General features: G+C 39.5%; 1 protein-coding gene across 6 annotated transcripts in view; it reads right to left on the bottom strand.

Annotated features, from left to right (window-relative positions):
- The window catches only part of mctp1a (multiple C2 domains, transmembrane 1a), a 259,323-nt gene that overhangs the window by 9,893 nt on the left and 230,183 nt on the right, over positions 1-19,247 (bottom strand). For 4 of the 6 annotated variants that reach the window (XM_067438205.1, XM_067438204.1, XM_067438209.1 and 1 more), the window contains 4 exons: positions 18,277-18,378; positions 7,144-7,253; positions 5,706-5,815; positions 5,185-5,282 (listed from right to left, as the gene is read on the bottom strand). In XM_067438205.1, coding sequence (XP_067294306.1) covers positions 5,185-5,282; positions 5,706-5,815; positions 7,144-7,253; positions 18,277-18,378 — 420 coding nt within the window. The remainder of the gene's footprint in view (positions 1-5,184; positions 5,283-5,705; positions 5,816-7,143; positions 7,254-18,276; positions 18,379-19,247) is intronic. The other 2 variants (XM_067438207.1, XM_067438206.1) reach the window with 1 other exon arrangement.

Here is a 19,247-nt window from a genome sequence, read left to right as displayed (position 1 = left end):
AGCAATGGAATAAGGGCCTGGTCTGATAAATCACGTTTTCTTTTAAATCACTTGGATGGCCAGATGGCACAGGGATCCACTATGGGTGAGAAGGCAAGCCAGCGTAGACAGTGTGATGCTTTGGGCAAAGTTCTGCTGGGTAATCTTGGGTCCTGCCATCCATGTGGATGCTACTTTGACACGTACCACCCACCTAAGTATTGTTGCAGACCATGTGTTCACCCTTTCATTGAAACGACATTCCCTGGTGGCTGTGGCCTCTTTCAGCAAAATAATGTACCCTGGCACAAATCAAAAATGGTTCAGGAATGGTTTGAGGAGCACAATAAGTTTGAGGTGTTGACTTGGCCTCCAAATTCCTCAGATCTCAATCCAATCGAGCATCTGTGGGATGTGCTGAACAAACAAGTCAGATCCATGGAGGCCCCACCTTGCAACTTACAGGACTTAAAGGATCTGCTGCTAACATATTGGTGCCAGAGACCCCAGCACACCTTCAGTGGTATAGTGGAGACCATGCCTCAATGGGTTAGGTCTGTTTTGGCATTGCTACTTTAGCAAAAGGAGGACCAACATAATATTAGGACGGCTATGGTCATATATATATATATATACACACATACTTTGGTGTATCTCTCTAGAGAGCGAGAGAGAGAGAGAGAGAGAGAGAGAGAGAGAGAGAGAGAGAGAGAGAGAGAGAGAGAGAGAGAGAGAGAGAGATGGAGGAGGAGCTATAGATTGGATTAGATAAATCAGCCATGGCAAAAAGTGTCCATAAATGATGGCCGTGTCCTCAGAAAACAGACAAATTTTGCTATTGTTTGCCCTCTTTTCTTCTCTGCTCAAGTGTGTGCCCTTCGCAGGTGATGAATTGGCTAAGAGTTGAATCGTACGGTTGTGGCTGCATTTTAATCTCAGCATTTGCATAGGCCATAATGGAGCCCTTGGCGTGCTAATTGCTAGCGTCCCAGTTACGCACGCAGTTCCTCCATTGGCTAATGGCACCATAAAGCATGCGACAGGGCACGTCTTAGACACCTGGTAGAGAATGTTAAGTTGGTAATGCCGGTTGGCCTCATTTAAGAGACAAAGTATTGCATTATATCAGAATGTGCTTTATTTAAAGCAGTGAGGCAGGCACACAGCAGGCAAAGATATTCTCTGAGGGGTCTATAGGCGAAGACATGAAAAGAACATAGAGTGTGTAAACTGGGAGAGTAATTCAAAGTGAATACGCACCTCACAGCAGGTTTGATATATCCCAGGTCTCCTGCAGCGCACTTAAAAGGCCATGGCCTCAGTGCAGAGAGGAGGTATGTATTAAGATTTACAGAAAAACCACAGCACTTGTGCAGTTTAATGTACACTTAACCTGCCTGCTCTTCATGACACCTTTAACATGGACAATTAATACATACATGTAATGATGTTATCAATTTTAAGGGCATTTTCCAAAAGGAGAAAAGGGCAGCAGTGCCTTCCCAAAAAATCTGGAGGAGAAAGTAATCAACAGTCCAAAAATATATTACAAAAAGTGTGAACCCACTAATTGAGTTAAAGCGTCCAACAGTGACACCAGCGGATAAAGTTTCAGAGCGAGGTCTTAAACTATCTTGTGGATGTGAGTGTGAATGGAGAAAGCCCTGTGACTACATAGGATAAGCGCACATAGGACAACATATAAAAATGATATGTTAAAGCAGTACAGGCCAAAAGTTTGGACACATTACTATTTGTAATGTTTTTGAAAGAAGTTTCTTCTGCTCATCAAGCCTGCATTTATTGGATCAAAAATACAGGAAAAAATGTAATATTGTGATGTATTATTACAATTTAATATAATTGGTTTTCAATTTATTATACTTTAAATTATCATTTATTTTTGTGATGCAAAGCTGAATTTTCAGTATCATTCCTCCAGTCTTCAGTCCCATGATCCTTCAGAAATCATTCTAATATGATGATTAATTTTCATAGTTGGAAACAGTTCTGCTGCTTAATATTTTTTCATAACCTTCATAACCTAAAATAAAATAAGCAAATGTTTTAAAAATAGAAATCTTTTTGTAACCACAATATACACTACTGGTCAGTAATTTGGGGTCAGACTTTTTTTAATTTTTTTTATTTTAATAAATCAATAATTTTATTCAGCAAAGATGTGTTAAATTTATAAAAAATTATAGTAAAGGAGATTTATATTATTTGAAAATATGTTTTTATTTTAAATAAATGCAGTTATTTTGAACCTTTTATTCATCAAATATATTAGGCAGCAGAACTGTTTCCAACACTCATAATAAATCAGAATATTAGAATGATTTCTGAAGGATCATGTGATAGACTGGATGTCACATGACACTGAAGACTGGAGGATTGATCCTGGAAATTCAGCTTTGCATCACACAAATAAATGATAATTTAAGGTATAATAAATTGAAAACCAAATATTTTAAATTGCAATAATATATATATATTTTATTATATATATCTTATGTGCCTCTGCCCCTTTTCAGCACTGGCTCATTGTGTTCTGTCTTCCGGTTTGTATTTTGACAACATGAAAGTAAGATCTTACAGATTTATGAATGAACTACTGACATTTGGTTTTCCATCCGCTTCAATGCTCATGAGTTAACTCTGCTAATTACAGAAATACACAGAGCTACCGCGAAAAAAGAACACAAAATTCTAAAGATGGCTGCACGCTTATTTCTCTGGTACATCCATGGATCTATACGAGCAGCGCACTCAAAATAACACAAACGCGGTGAGTAAAGAACTGCACCCACAGAGTTCCCATTCAAAGACACTCTGTACTCACAGACTGCAGCATAGATGCCCTTTATACAAAAAGTCATTAGATGCTCATCAGTTCATGTTGTTCTGAGGCACCTCCAAATGATCTGTAAAAGAGGCAATGCTGGCCTCTCTCGGCCTTGCAGGGCTTTCGTCACGGGACGGTGCAGGAGGCGCAGGTCGCGTCAGAACCTCAAAAATAGCCCTCAATTTGTCATTTGTGCAGCATGTTCGGGCCCCTGGGCATGTGCAGATCACACCTCGATGCTTTGTTTGAGTCTCCGAGGTCCCACAGAAGCGCAGCCTCCACCCCGCCCATTGTCTCTAACCCAGAAAACAGAGGTGAACGGACCTCCACGGGCAGTTGTGCGATGCAGAGCGGAACGTTCCGCGCATCATTCCGTTGTTCAAGTACTTTTCTGGACTGTCCTAAATCAAACGCTGTAACAGGGCACAGAAAGCCCACGGCGGCATGCTCTTCTGAGCGTGAACCTCACCGTACATCATTAGGCAGGTCTCCTCTGGGCCTCCTACCTGCAGGGACCTTCTGGGCTCCAGGTGTTTGGGGTAAATGCACCTTAGCGACCTAGCCGCATCGGGCTAATTTAGAGCAGGCTACCTGCAGCTGCAGGGCCGATGCAAAGCCACGCAGGGGCTAGGGATTACGACTCTATAGAGATCAAAGCCTGCCCGCCGCCCCGGGCTCATCAAAGGCGAGCGTGTCTGTGCTGATGTGGCAAGCGATTGGTCCTGGATCAGAGCCCTGTGTCACCCCTGCCGTCAGCACCGCAGGGTTTATCCCGACACAGAGGAAGCACGATAACAGGCCGGGCTTGTGTTTACGAGCTCAGGTTTTAATTGCAGTTAAACGCCAGCACCTCGCTGCTCGAACAGAACGCTGTTGATTAAGAACGGGACAATGGGGCGGGCCGCATAACTCAGATCTCACGGTTAATGTAGAAGCAGGCCGGGAGAGGATTACTGCTTTACACTCATTACACTCAATAACAAAGCATGACTCAGTACAACACAGCAAGAAGTCTATAAATCTACAGAGAGACACGTGCAGATTGAAAACATCACAAGTCGTTTACATTCAACTTACCTAAATGAAATTTATGAAACACATTCCTCATGAAGGCTAACAAGGATAAGTATATAATTGGGTGAACTACATACATATATATATATATATATATATATATATATATATATATATATATATATATATATATATATATATTTATTTATTTATTTTTAAATAAATACATAAATTATCATCTGTTGTGTAAATCTGCATGAAATTATTTTTATAGCTACCATTTTTATACATCTTACAATCACATTTTGCATAATTTGTCAACGTTAGAGAGATTGACTACAGATGGTACACAATAAAAATGTCTGAAAATGTGATTAACTTATATCATATTTCATATCAATCTTTCTCCTTGGTAATCACATACACTAAGTTAAAAAAATATATTATTGGAGCCAAATTGTTGGTCATGATGGAAATGGTACACTACAGTTTAAATGTTACATTTGAAAAATTATATAAATTGTAATCTAATCACTTCATTGATTAGATCATGTTTTTTATTATCTTAGTTTTATACTATAATGACTAATATTATATGATGGATTCATTTATTTTTAAGGATTAAAACAGTAAATATATAGAACATAAACAATAGCACAAAAATGATGCAGACATGATAAGAAAGTTCAAAGTTTTAGCGTGACCTTCAAAACATGTACATAAATGTACTCCTAGTTAAAGAAACTGCAAATTACAAAGAGTAAAATCAATAAAATATTAATTAGCATTATATATATTTCTACAGAATAAAGTGCCATTATAGGTCTAAAAGTTTAGGTGAAGTTTGTTTAAAAAGTCAACATCTTGCACTCTTTCCATGGTAATGAGTCACAAGGCTGTCTGTGATGACAAGAATAGAATTCCCTGATTCTGCATTTATGCATATTACCATGAGCAGGAAGCATAAATTAAAGCATAGAAAATGGAACGGGGATCCAGAAAACTCTGCACAAATACATTCTCACACAGCAGAGCCGTCTGAGTTCATTGTTATTATTTTATTATGTTTGCTAAGGCTAGCATTGCTATTACTGTTGCTCATTCTTATGGAAGGGGATTGAAACAAACCAAAAGAGAAAGTAAAATAAGAAACTAAGTTTTAAACTAGTGCTTAACTCCTCCTGCACTGGCTCTACTACAGACATAACTGAACCCTCCAAGCATGGTATTGTAGAGAAGTGTGAGACATGACATAGTTTTGGATAGTTTTTAGTTTTGCCAGAGTAGCAATTTTAGGGTAACCGTGTGAAAGTTCGGGGTGAATGTTGGAAGGAATAACCTACCACTTGAACGTCTGAGGGCACTCGGGACAGGAAGTCCAACAGCTCATTGTTGTCGATGCTGTATGGGTCTCGCAGTTTTTTGGTGAACTTGTTCACCCCTGAAAGTTGAAACAACAGCAGTGATTAGGCCACACAAAGTGCAGTTCAGAAGGACCTTATAAGATCCTGTACAGATTCTGAACCGTCGTCTTTTAACTTTAAAGGATAAGCTGCTATGGAGCTGACTGAAGCTCTGCTCTCTGACCTTGTAGAGCCTCACATCTGAACACTGTGTGAAAGAGCACACGAGGCATTCGCTACTAGTGAGTTTGCCCTGAGCTCTGCAGTTTACTGTCCTCCCTGCTGTTCTGGTGGCGAGCCCCGGGAGCATGAAAACTTAAAACTTCCACCAAACCCTGTGACCTCCTGCAATAGTCTATTTGCTAAAACATACTTTATTCTAAAACATACTTTATTTAACATGATACTCTGTCCTGTTATTTCGTCATTCATGACAGATTGTAAGCGTATTGTAAGCTCACCCCAGGCCAGAACGATGTATCTGAGAGGAATGTAGTACACCACAAGAGTGGCTGCACACAGGGCCACTATGGCCAGCCAGCTGAGGAAAGGCACAGTCCAGTTCAAAGTACTGAGAACAGAGAAAAGGATGAATGTGTTATTATGTTATTTCATCTACACGTGAATGGCACAATGCAACAAAATAAAAAAATAACCCATTATAATCAGGGATGCTGTCTACAATGGATGTGGCACAACATGACTGCGCTCCAAAAAAAGCCATTCTATTACTAGCATACTCCATGTACGCGCGCTACTTCAGACAACAGTACAAATGGATTTGGAGCGTTCACTTTGATGCATCCATTGTAGACACCATCAAGCTGTTGCAGCACGACAACGGTCACAGCTGATGTACACACGGCATTACAGTTTTCATGTGTGTGTGGCCTCAATAAATGATACTATAGTTGCAAAAAAGCATAGTTATAATAACACCTGTAAAATAATTTTGATTGTCAGTACATGTCAGTACAATGATAAATATATATATATATATATATATATATATATATATATATATATATATATATATATATATATATATATATATATATATATATATATATATATATAATTTATTTTTTATTTTTTTGTAAATATCATGGCACAGGAAATTGATCATGATTCAGTGTCATCATGGTATATATCAAGGTACAGTATTGCTAACTCATACCGATCCTATGTTAAATGAAGGAGTGGTAAAGGGGTCAAAATAGAGAGTTATACAGTAGCTGCTAATTCTAATTTGAAATTTCCCTATAATAACGTACATAGGGAAAACTAACTTAATTGATACTAACTGAATTAAAAAAGCTCTTTATTGTGAGGTCTTTATTGAGGTTTCTAACAGGGTAAAACAAACTTAAATCAAGATACACTACCATTCCAAAGAGTGATTATGAAATAAGTCTCTTCACGGCTGATACAAAGATACAGCAAAAATATACAATATACAGTATACAATTATGAAATATTAGTACAATTTAAAATGTATGTGATGGAAAAGCTGATTTTTCAGCATCATTACTCCAGTCTTCAGTGTCATATGTTCCTTCAGGAATCATTCCAACGTAAGAAACATTTTGTGAAACATTTTGTTGAAATCAGTTGTGTTGCTTAATATTTTTTGTGGAAACTGTTATTCTGTGATGTGTAGAAAGTGTCCTGAATCTTACTGACCCCAAACTCCGTACTGTACATTCTCTAAAGTCAAGTTTTGCTTTTTAGCTAAATTTGCCTTGTGTTATGGATGTTTAGAAAACAAGACAAAAATACTGATTAGGAATATGATTTTTGCAGTGTAAGCAAGTGTTTGTTTGAGTAAGATGTGACAGCGGTTGGCACGGCGGTGCCCACGTGTCTGCTCAGGCACAAGCAGCGAGAGCTGAGACTTACTTCTTTATCCTCTCCCCATAGGAGGCCACTTCATCCAGAGCATTCTGCACACTGATACACACATCCTGAATGGCATACAGCTTGTTCATAAAACCCTTTCTCTCTGGGTCCTGAAAGAATGAAAGGGAGAGTGAAAGAGAGAGAGAGGGAGAGAAAGAGAGGCTGGGCAAATGTATTTTTTTTCCACAAAGCTGAAAGAGCACGAGGAGCATCAAAGACTTGGTGAGCTCTCTCTCTCTCACCAAGTTCTCCATTCAGCAATAGACATGTTTAAAATGAATCACACTTTGTGTATCAGTAAAGAGAAGCATATTTATTCTAATATTTTCTTCAGAGAGAACTAGCTATGTTGGGTAACCGGGTTTTACAATAGTGACATCATTGTGGCCGTCACCACCATCATTACTAAGAGCACCAAAAATCTTTTCTTTTCAACTTTTGAGGCCACAAGAACTTCAAAAGTAGACGTCAGTTTAATGTTTCCACAGTCAAAAGGCACTGATTTTACTCTTACAATAAGAATAGTCATGCAACAGTTGGGCTGACACAGAATGTAGTGACTGAGTGTGGACACAGACAGAGACTGTTGTAGTGCATTGATGTGCTGAGACAAACTAACACATACGCTTCCACGCTCACCTTAACTCTTAAAGAGAAAGTTCGCACAAAAAGAAAATCCTGTCATTATTTGCTCTTCCTCATGCACTTTAAATCTGAGCAGAGCAGCATGGACAATCTGCAAAATTGAAGTCATACAGGCTTGGAATAAAGCAAATTATGACAGAATTGTTATTTTTGGGGGAACTGTTCCAAAATAGTACAAGATTAAAACTCAAAATTCATCCTTTAACCTAAAGAACATAGATCTGCACATTTCTGTCTGCTTCTATCCGACAACCTTTTGAAGAGAAAAACTGAAATCCTGCGAAAAATCAGCTACGTCCAGATTCCCAAACCCTGACACAGGCTATGCCCCACCGGAGGGCCTACACAAACGGACTGGCAGCACTTAAGAAGAACGAAACGTCCAGGCGAAATAGACCCAGCAGGAGGGCACTGCCATGCAGCAGTGAGCATCACTATGCCTTTGCCCTGGGTCTCTTTTATGAGAGCTCCAGGCCTCTGCTCAACCCTGCCCAGGTTTATCTGGAAGCACTTCAGTCACCGTCCTTAGGCCTTTCACAGAGATCAATTGAAATGTCACTGCAGCGGATCATGTCCACAATGAGATGACCAGCTACTGAACCTCTGGATCAAAACCCACTGTGCAAATCAAAACAGCAAAAGAGGGAGCTGGTGTCCACACATAGAGGCGCTAACATAAGACACATCATTCGGAAGTGGACACTACAAATGATTTGCATTTAAAGGAATAGTTCATCCAAAAATGTAATTAATGTCATTGTTTACATACCCTCATGTTGTGTCATGTTTAAAAAAAAAAAATCTTTCATGTTTCCCAGAAGAAATTCATACAGGTTTAAAATGATGTGAGGGTGTGGAAAGGATCACTTATTTCATTTTTGGATAGAACTAGCCTTTTAAAGCACACCTACTTAAATGTGTAGCAGGTTTTTGCATGTTTCAACCACATTCTTCATCTGTCCAATGCCTAAACACATTTTTGCAGGTTTAAATACACATCATGTGTCAGCTCTGAAAGAAGAGGTGACGCAAGCACACAACAAAGAGGCTAATTGTAGTCCGATTAACACGTTTACGAGCAGGACATGTCTACAGCCCAACTTTAATCTGTTCTCGATCTGTTTGACTCCAATGCAAGCAGGACATGTCTACAGCCCAACTTTAATCTATGCTCGATCTTTTTGACTTTAATGCCTCTCTTTGTATGAAGAAAATATTCAAATGCTATCTTATCTGAGCTGATATGCACCTCTGGTGCTTCTGTTGTAATACACATAAATAAAATATGCCAGTTTAATGTTTGGTGGGTTGGCCCCTGATTGATGTCTACACACAGAACTGGTATGTAAAATGGTATATACAACTCATGCCACAGGTGAAGCAATGAATGAGACTGGCACTGGAATATCATTCCCAAAATGAAGAAATATGCTTACAGAGATGGGTCTCAGGAAAAACCAGAAAACTGTCTGTTCTTCCTCAACACACACAGTGTCTCATCCATCTCCCTTGCTTTGTACTGGATCCCACATCTGAAAAATGAAGCCCAATATGGCCTGCATAACCACATTGCCTTTCCAAAAAGCCACACAAGACAAATAGATATAATTAGACCGCGTCCCAGGGTTATTTTTCTTAGCAAATATTTAACAAGACTCCCCTGTCCTGACTCCCATCTGGTTTGCGTTATCAAGCGAAACAAAAGTCCAACATACACTCCATTGTATCGGCCGCTATATGAGAAAAGAAGACTTTGAGGGACAAGGTATCGGTGTGTGTGCGTGTACGAGCGAGCGAGCGAGGGTGGAGGTGCAGGTCATGGGTCTCTACAGTCTAAACCATTACCACATGGCCCTCAAACCGTGAGCTAACTCCGATTTCCTGCCTTCAAAAGTGGATTGAGGAAGGCAGGAGGTTGGAATAACACTGGCCTGGGGAGAGGCTTGTTTTCACTGCTCCTCCGCACTTCTCTCACACACACATAAACACGCTCGCACCGCTACGAGCCTGAGGAGCAACCTGCCGCAGAAGAGCCCGCTGTGGGTCCTGGCTGAGCTGTGGGCCGCTGGAGCGACACACGGGCATTCCATTACCTCAGGTCCTCTTCCTCGCGTATGCGGACACACGTCGCGACGCAGCAGGAGGCACACTTGATGTCAGCGGGCAAAGGGAAATTGATATTTAGTCAAAAATCAGTTCTGTTTAAATTGTCTTCCAACAGTGCAGCCAAATTTGAAGTCTTCTAAATGCACAATGTCAAAATATAAAAAGTTTGCAACACTCTAGTGCAGCCTTTCTCAAAGTGGGTGCCGCGGCACACTGGGGTGCCTCCTGACTGTGTCAGGGGTGCCGCCAAAAAATTACGTAGGCTAAAAAAAAATAACAAAAAATCTGAAATTTCATATATAAAATATATTTGAATTTATATAAATACATTCTTCTTCTTTGTATCCCTTTCGCACGTACTATCACACACATTCACACGTGATTAGAACGGTCAGTGCATCACGTTCATTCAAATGTAAATTCAAATGTGCTTTCGCGTTCAGACAGGCGCGCTCAGAGCTGTCATATATCACAACTTTTCAGTGTTTTCAGCCACATAATGTTTATTTTAGGTTTCATACATATACGTACTAAACAATACATTTACAGTTTGAAAAATACACAATGATGAAAAATGAAAAGGCAATAATAATCCTTTCCATTATAATTAGTTTTATTCATATCAGATACACATTGTGTAAGTAACTTTAAAGTTGACTCTATTCTTCTCCCAGTTCACCTGCCACTTACTTTTATGTATTTTGGGAGAAGTGGATGAATTCACGTCTTGTAAATCCAACAGATCCGATTTTCTGAACTGCGCCTGCGGCGGCGATGGCGGCGCCCATCGTGCATACAGCTCAACTAACGCGATCGTTATAAAGGTGTTTAAACAACAAAACACTTCCACTTGTATATTTGACAATCGGAATATCAGATATTTAATGCCATATCTAACAAATTTGTGAATATTTTGAATAAAAAAGGAAAAATGACATCAAAGCAGATCATCTCCATCATCATTCTCCACCCACAAATGATCATGTTAATGTACTATTAGATTTAGATTTTATTTTATTTCCTTATGTTTGTGACTAGTCTAACAGTCAGAGCTACAATTGGGGCTGTTGCTGATTGCTGGCAGCCACTGAGAGGACGTTGTTCCTCGTTTCGCCGTTTTCCACCGCTTCTAATGTTTACGTTTGAATTGCTGCGGTTGGTTGGTTCTGGTTTGGAGGACATTTGATGTTTCTCGCCGCGACTGCTCACTGGTGGACTCCCTTGGGCTTAAGCTGCATGGTGGCTGAAGTTTGCACCGGGCTAGCGTCATCTGGGCCATCGTAATCGGCGTCCGGCATGTTGTTGGGATGTTCCGCTTCTCGGCTGCGCCGCTGTTCCGTCCTGCATTGCGGCCGTGGAGCGGCTTGGACTTCTGCGCCGACCCCGGTGTGTCCACAGAAGTGCCCGAAAAAATGTTCTGCCTCCTGCATGGTGCTGCGGCGATCCCCATCGTTTGAATCGTCATGAAGACCCATCATCTGGTCTTCAGCTGTCCTGCCTCGGCGATGTCATCGGTACACTGCCGCTGGGGGAAATCTGAAACATGGAGTGGACCACAGTGTGCTGCGGAGCTAACAGAGACTTCCACCATCAGCTGTTTTCTGTTCACCATCAGCTCTGTTTTTGTTCACCATCAGCTCTGTTTTCTGTTCTGTTTTCTGTGTTGGTTGATTGTTTGTAGTAGTATTCTATATTTTTACTTGTTATTCATTTTTTGTTGTTATCCCCCCCCCCCCCCCCCCGTTGCACTTTGAGATTCTTCGGAATGAAAAGTGCATTATAAATAAAATCTATTATTATTATTATTATTATCATTCATTCAGCTCTGTTGTTGCTGCGGTGTGTCACATGACAAGCAATGACACGTCACCATGGAAACCATAAAGTGACACATTAATAACTGTCCCTTTGAAAAACTCACGCTGGGGGGTCAGCCAGAATGTTTTACATTTGCGTGTGAAAGGGTTAAATATATGAGCGGATTAATAAAATTGTAAATTAATTTTAGATAAATATATATATATATATATAAATATATATATATATATATATATATAATATATATATAAATATATATAAAATTAACCATAAAAATCCGTCTCACATCAGTAACTGTCATGACGTCCTCACCAGCGTCGCGTGACTGTGCAGTTGGCTACAATGTTTTATAATTTAACCGCGAAAATACATTTGATTTCACAAAGAGCAAGAAACAAGCAACAGCAGCATGGATCGTTTTTTAAAAAGAAAAGCCCCACAAGAACCGGACAGTTTTTACTTTGAAATGGAGTATTATGCTCTGTTCATTACTGTCCGGTCTAAATAAACAGGACATTTGCATTTAAATTTGGGTTATGCAGTGTTTTTAAAATATATTTTAAACTGGGGTGCCTTGAAATTTTATGCACTTTTGAAAGGTGCCCTGACTGAAAAAAGTTTGAGAAAGGCTGCTCTAGTGAATATCAGCACTGCAGCAGGCTGCCGTACATTACAATTTGAGTTCAACAGCGTCATTTTTAGTGTATTGCTTTAACAATGCAGCTCTATAAACAATATGTTTAAGGGTCAATGATATATAAGAGTGTTTATGATAAACAAAACGTAAAATCTTTTTTAAAAATCTAGTTTAAAACAAACAATACAAAGCTTTGTATTAATGTTTGTTTCATATGGTTTTGATAATTATTTAAAATAGATTTTTCAAGATAAAAATTATATAAATAACACATAAATATATATTTATATATAAATATATTTGTACAAACTCATGAATACCAACTCATGAATATCTTTAACATAATAAAAACACATTAAAATTATATATATATATATATATATATATATATATATATATATATATATATATATATATATATATATATATATATATATATATATATATATATATATATATATATATATATTGCCTGTGATGTCAATCACAGAAGATATTCAAATTACCATATGTACAAAACAAAAACAAATTAAAAGACAAAAAAACTATCATATCATTGACCCAATTTGATAATTACATTGATTAATTTTTTTCTTCCAAAATGGAAAAAAATGCAGTCATTCAATATTTCAATATTTTCAATATTTAAGAAGAAGATTTAGAGAATAACAAGTGCTTTAATAAAACAAGCTTTAAGAAAATAATTGTTCTTCAAACCATCTGGAATGCCTTGATTCATGTGCACTACTATAAAGATGTGGTTACACTTTTACATTTTAAGGTGACGTTTTAGTGTAATTACACACATAAGTTCTTAATTAACTACATAAAGAGTTCAGATGCAAAAGCCACTAAAAACCACTTCAAAAATTCAAGATCAAAAATTAGATACCGATAGTGAATGAATGCTCTACGCATATAGTATACATTCATAAAAAACTTTCACTTCAAACCCACTGAATCCCAGCCTCAGCCTATTCAGAAGTACCGGTACTTAGGTAGAAATGTATACATGGAAGCGTGATAAAAATGCTTATTTTGAAGAAAAACATCAGATGGATTTAGAGGCTTTTACATCTGAAGTCTTCATATGAACTTACTATATGGTTAAGGTTAGAATTTGGGGTTTGGTTTAGGATTAGCTACTTGTAATCCAGTTATTTACTGTAATAAAATGCAGTAATTTATTGTAATTAAGGTTCCACTTTATTTTACAGTACCCACACATACATGTACTTACTTACCTAAGAAAGTACTAGGTAATATAAGGTAACCACATGGGTAAGGTTAGGTTTAGAGACAGGTTCAAGGTTAGTACCTAGTTATTACCCAGTCATTGTAATTACTATAATAAGTACAAAGTATGTACATGGGGAACAGGACTGTAAAAAATAATGCTACCGTTATTAGTAAGTAGGCCACATGTTATGAGTAACAATGTCACCTTAAAATAAAGTTGCCAAAGATGATTTTGTTTGCTCATGCAAACTTTAAATGCCACTGACGCTGTCAATATATTCTAAACAATCTAAACACTGGGCCATGTCACGAAGATATTTGAATCATTGCTCTCAAAAAGTGTCCTTCTGAATGTAAAAGCCGAATGCCTGAATAATCAAACAACACCTCAATAACATTAAATGTTAAATAAGCTTTGTGGCGTCAGTGGCTGGGAAATAAATGAACAGAATCTTCCATCTTGAAAGCACAGTATCGACCAGTGTTATCATTAAACTGTGTGTATACTGTAAGACTGAGTGCAGCTGTACAGGAGCCCCTAGCGCATCCCCATTACCAAACTCCTTAGGGCTGCTAGTGCTACAGGCAAGCAGAGGCAAGTCCATTCCAGCCAGTTCCAAACATCAGGCTATTCACACCTCACCGTCCCATCAGGAGGCTTCAACTCCATCGCAATGGGCAACCAGCATAGCGGGAGACTGATGAGGTTGGCACAGACCAGGACAGACACTTCGTAGAGGGCATATCTTGTTTGTTAACGACAGCAGGAGGGGGAACGATGTCCCAGGGGCGCCAAACTTCATTTACACCAAAGCCAGAGCCCCAACGCAAGAGGACGGACCCCCAGCCGGGCCTAATCCACACCCACACCCTTCTCTCTGCATGCTCGGAGGAAGAGAAAACAAGATTCTTTGATCTACGCAGCACTAAAGGTGAGGGGAACAAAGAAGGCAGATAAGATAGAGATCAAGATGAAAATGAAATCATTTCACCCGGGCCGGGTTGCTCCCTTGATACACGTATTATTTGTTTGTCTTCTCTCATTTCGAGCCAAAAGAGCGCTGACCCAGACGGGCAGAAGTAGAGAGCGATATCACCAAGGAAAAGAGTTCCACACCTCTGATGGCAAATAAAGCCAAGACAAGTCCCCTCAGACAGACGTGAGCCCACCTCTTATCAGCGAAAACATGAAACGAAAAACAACTTCTTTAAATAGACGAGTGCATTAATTTTCCAAAAGTAGTTCATTAGCACTTTATTCATAATGAATGGGACGGGGGAAGAGACGTACAGGGAAAGGCTTGTCAATGAAATTGTTCCTCGTCTTCATGTCTGAGCACTTTGGGAGGTTAATTAAAATTGCAGTTTAATTAGATTTGAGGTGTGTGTCAGACTAAACGGAAACTCCCCTGACTGCCTGCTTGATCCCAATAACTTCTATCCCAAATACCGGATGCCAAAAGATATCCCACATCAAAAGGAAAACCATTCGCATTACTGTTTTTAAGGAGTAAATATAAACAAAAAATCTTTTGACACAACCTCAAATGTAACATCAAGAAAACAAGCAATCTACTCTTTAAGTAGTATTATGAGAGTTTGTGTATATGATGTTTGGGAATTTTCTCTTTGATTCTCCTAAAAATAATCTAGTTCAATTCAACACTTGCAAGATTTTATTTTTTATTTATATATAGATCTGTGCCTTATTTATAGGAGAGCAACTGCAAAGTATTCACATAAAAAAAGGGGATGAATGGAACAGGGAAATGGTGCAAATTAGGTTTGAACATGTCCCCATCAGAGGGCTATGAGACAATATGTCACAGGCATGGGTGTTTACCACTGCATCATGGATCATTTAACAAAACACCAGTAATATAGCATCACAATAAAGCAAAAACACACACACATACACACACACACACACACACACACAAAAGTATGTTTCAAACATTTGGGAATGTGACAGAAGTTCAGAGGCACTATCCTTGCCTCTCAAATTCCCAGATTCTACCTTCCCTCAAATCCCCAGTGAAACTCCAAAAATAGGTGAGATGCTGAAAGCCACGCAACAGTATGTGACCATGGAGGCAGCAAAAAAAGCTATTGAGCTACTCTCTAGAGATCCACATGCCCTCACTGTGACGTTCCCTCTGGAGACAGTATTCTGGGCCAAGGTCTAACAACAGTCTTTGTGACTCTTCAGCAGGTACTGAATTACATTATATTTAGATTCAGAATAGTGCATGTTTAAGTGTTTGAGTGGCCCAGTGTTTAGATTGTTTCTCAATCTCTTTATGAATTAAAATTATATTATTTACTGTTTATGTCAGGGGCATCCAATCCTATGGATGGAGGTCTTTGAAGGCCACCTTTTGGCAAAGCTCAGCTCCAATCCCAAATAAACACGCCTGAACAAGCTAATCTATGTCTTTCAGATTTCTAGAAACTTCCAGCTAGATGGGCAGGCATGTAGGAGCTGAAATCTCCAGGTCGTTGAACCTCCATGACCGGGATTGAACACTCCTGGTCTATGGGCTAGCTGCTAGTTTTACAAACTATGACAGCAAGTGATTCTACTAAAATTCACTCAATCAAATCAAGCAAGAGTCCAGGCTAAACTAGCAAGATTTCTGGAAGCTTCTGGAAGTTCATGATGATCTAAACTTGTTTTTTTTTTTTTTCCACCAGAGATTACACAATATAAATTTGATTCAGTTTACTGTGAATTAGCTAATCAATCTATGTGGAGATCATACAAAATGTTGTCTTTCAAAATAGCAAATAAAGAAATATGCTACACTCGTAAATCATGTTCAACATATATATCCGACCTTTACTTCGACCATTGCATCATTAGCTCTCTCTGATCAGACACAAAAGGGAGGTTTTAGTCATGATGAGCGAGCGCCCCAGTTTAAAGGAGCACAAAAAACTCTTTCCAAGCTAGCACCCCATTGCCCTGAGCTCCCGACACATCCTGTGCGATGACGTGCAGATGAATAACACTGTAAACAGGGAGAATAAGCTTTATTTTACGTATGACCTCTGCTTCCCACCGCTCCCTGCTAAAAACAACAGCATTAGGCTCTAATGGATCCGCTGGAGAGCTGGGTTCACCTTCGCCATTACTCCCCAGGCCTCCGCACCCAGCGGGCAAGGCACTCCATCAGCCCCAAGGTCAACCTGATAGTTGCCCCTGTTCTCCAGCCTCTCTGATGATGCCCCTCACCCCTGGAGCGACCCCCCTCCCTCACCTCAGATCACTTGTGTTCCCCCTGCTCTCCTTGCCCTGTCCTCTCTGGGTCCCTGGATGCCACCTGATGATGAATGGAGCACAATTAGCTCCATCCACCACTGCACTGGATTCGCCCTGCTCTCTTCATCTCGCAAAAATGAGGCCGTCAAACTGGGGAAACATCATCAAGCTGGGCACCAACAGGCAACCCAATATAGCTACTGTGGATGTGCAAAACCACACATTTTCAAAGTTGACTAGTCAATAGGTGGTCAACAACAAGCATTCTATATAATTAAAGCCTGTTTTGAGTTCACAACATGTTTGGACACTAGGGGCAAAATGTTTTCTTGAATAATCTTTGTCAGAGATGATAGCCTCGTGGGCAGCACTCTGACATGTAGAACAGTTGCGCTTTGGGGAGCGCGATTTCGGGTTACAGCTTGTGGTCCTTTCCTGATCCCCCCCGCCTCTTCCACTTTGCTTCCTGTTAATTTTTTGTACTGCCCTGTCACAGTAAAGAAAAAAAAACACCATATAAAATTAAATATGAAGACATGAGGGTGAATAAATAAGGACAGATTATATTTATTTATTTAATTTAACAATTATTTTAGATTTATTTTAGATTTATCCAATTTATATATATATAAATTATATATATACCGACTATATTCTAATCGGTTGTTGGACTAGACAACCATTGTAACCCATTCCTAGAAAGTACCGTGACATTTAATATACCTGTTTAATTCAGTGTCCCATTAGACATCCAAAATGACACTCAGTCAGTCTGCTTAGATGTGATCTATGTAGACGAGTGCATGTAGAAGTTCTCAACTTTAAAAGTTTCCTTGAGGGATGCGCTTCTCAAAGGGATATAAATGTCAATGGCATCCCTCCACTTTAGAGACAAACATCAATATAACCTCATAATTCATTCATAAACCCTCTTCTTGGAAGCTGCTTTCCTTGTCTATACAGCACAGGTTCAGTGTTCCTTTATCGTTATCTGAGCTGCGAATGAGTTTCTCATGAGATTAAGTCATTGAGTAAGCCATGGTGGGTCAGCCACTGGCTGGAGATCCGGCTGTTTTGAAAGTGGTTAGTAACAGGACAAACATGTATGCCCCAAAGGATAGTAAAGCACACCACTACCCATTAAGCGAAACCATAAGGAGAAAACCCAACCCCAAAAGCCACTACTTTACCAAACATGTCGCCATATTAAGGTGGCATAGCATTTGCACCCACCTACCAAGAGTATAAAGTATCCAGCTCTTCCAGAGTCCAACAAATAACTATGGGTCACAAGTTTTTCAAGATAAAGGAAGAGTGACAACTGAGAACAAAGTGAAAGGTGAAAAGGAGTGACAGACAACCCTGCTTGGCGTGACAAACGATGAGCCATAGAAGTGAGACACGGGGACATACGGACCGCACTTACCACCATCACGCGAATCCACTCAAAGTGCCAAGAAGCCAAAATATCCGCAAGGATATGGCTTTCCGGCAGCCGGCCATCCTGGGAGGGGACTGAACCCGGCACCTTGTGGACCAAAATAAATTGAGATCTTTTTTAAAACAGGGCTACAAAAGGAAAAGAGTTAGACAAAAAAAAAAAAAAAAGCATTGATGGCTACTAAGATGGCTCAGGACCCTTGAGAGAGAGAAAAAAATCCACCTGATATAAAAGGCAAAATGGAGAAATCAAACAATGGAGCTATTTTACACAACAAGACAATGCCCTGAGTGTGTGTGTAGGATTTTTCTAATCTCTCTTTATTAGCCAAACATGATTAAAATGCAGTTCCTAGGAGCATCTCTCCCCTAAATAAAAAGAAAAGGGAAAAAAGCCAAGGAAAAAAGTCAAAAGCATCTTTTACAGCATGAAGCTTTTCATCTTTTAGAGGCGCTGAGAAGAAAAGGAGCCAGAGAAGCACAAACATTCTCTCTTTCTCTCTGTATTCTCCTTTGCACTGAAGAAAGCCACGTTACCTGAGGATACGCATCGCGTATCACAAGCTCAATAGCCCCAGAACAAGTTTTTCAAAGTAATAAAAATAATCCCTAGCACACTCTTTAGTCCAATTACATACTGCCATGCAGCTATCGCCCAGATCAACCCCCTACCTCTGCTCAGCTGGGTTTAACCCTCCGTGTGTTATCTACAGATAAGGCTCGCTTGTAATGCTAGATTCTAGCGGACATAAATGTGCATGAACTGGGATCAGATTGTCAGCGTTTCACAGTGCAGAGAGGTTAGCTTATGTTTCTCCCTGCTAAAGTGGATGTGGTGTGGTGGAAAGAGTGGGTAAGAGTAGGCTAAACACTAAAAACAAGGTCAGGTCCTGAGAGAGAGAAAGAAAGAAACAGAACGCGCAAGACTGTTTTCGTTTGCTCACAAGACATTTTGGT

The sequence above is a fragment of the Pseudorasbora parva genome, chromosome 3, assembly GCF_024679245.1.
Source record: "Pseudorasbora parva isolate DD20220531a chromosome 3, ASM2467924v1, whole genome shotgun sequence".
NCBI lineage: Eukaryota > Metazoa > Chordata > Actinopteri > Cypriniformes > Gobionidae > Pseudorasbora > Pseudorasbora parva.
Note: the sequence above shows the minus strand (reverse complement) of the source record. Positions and strands in the feature narration are given on the sequence as shown.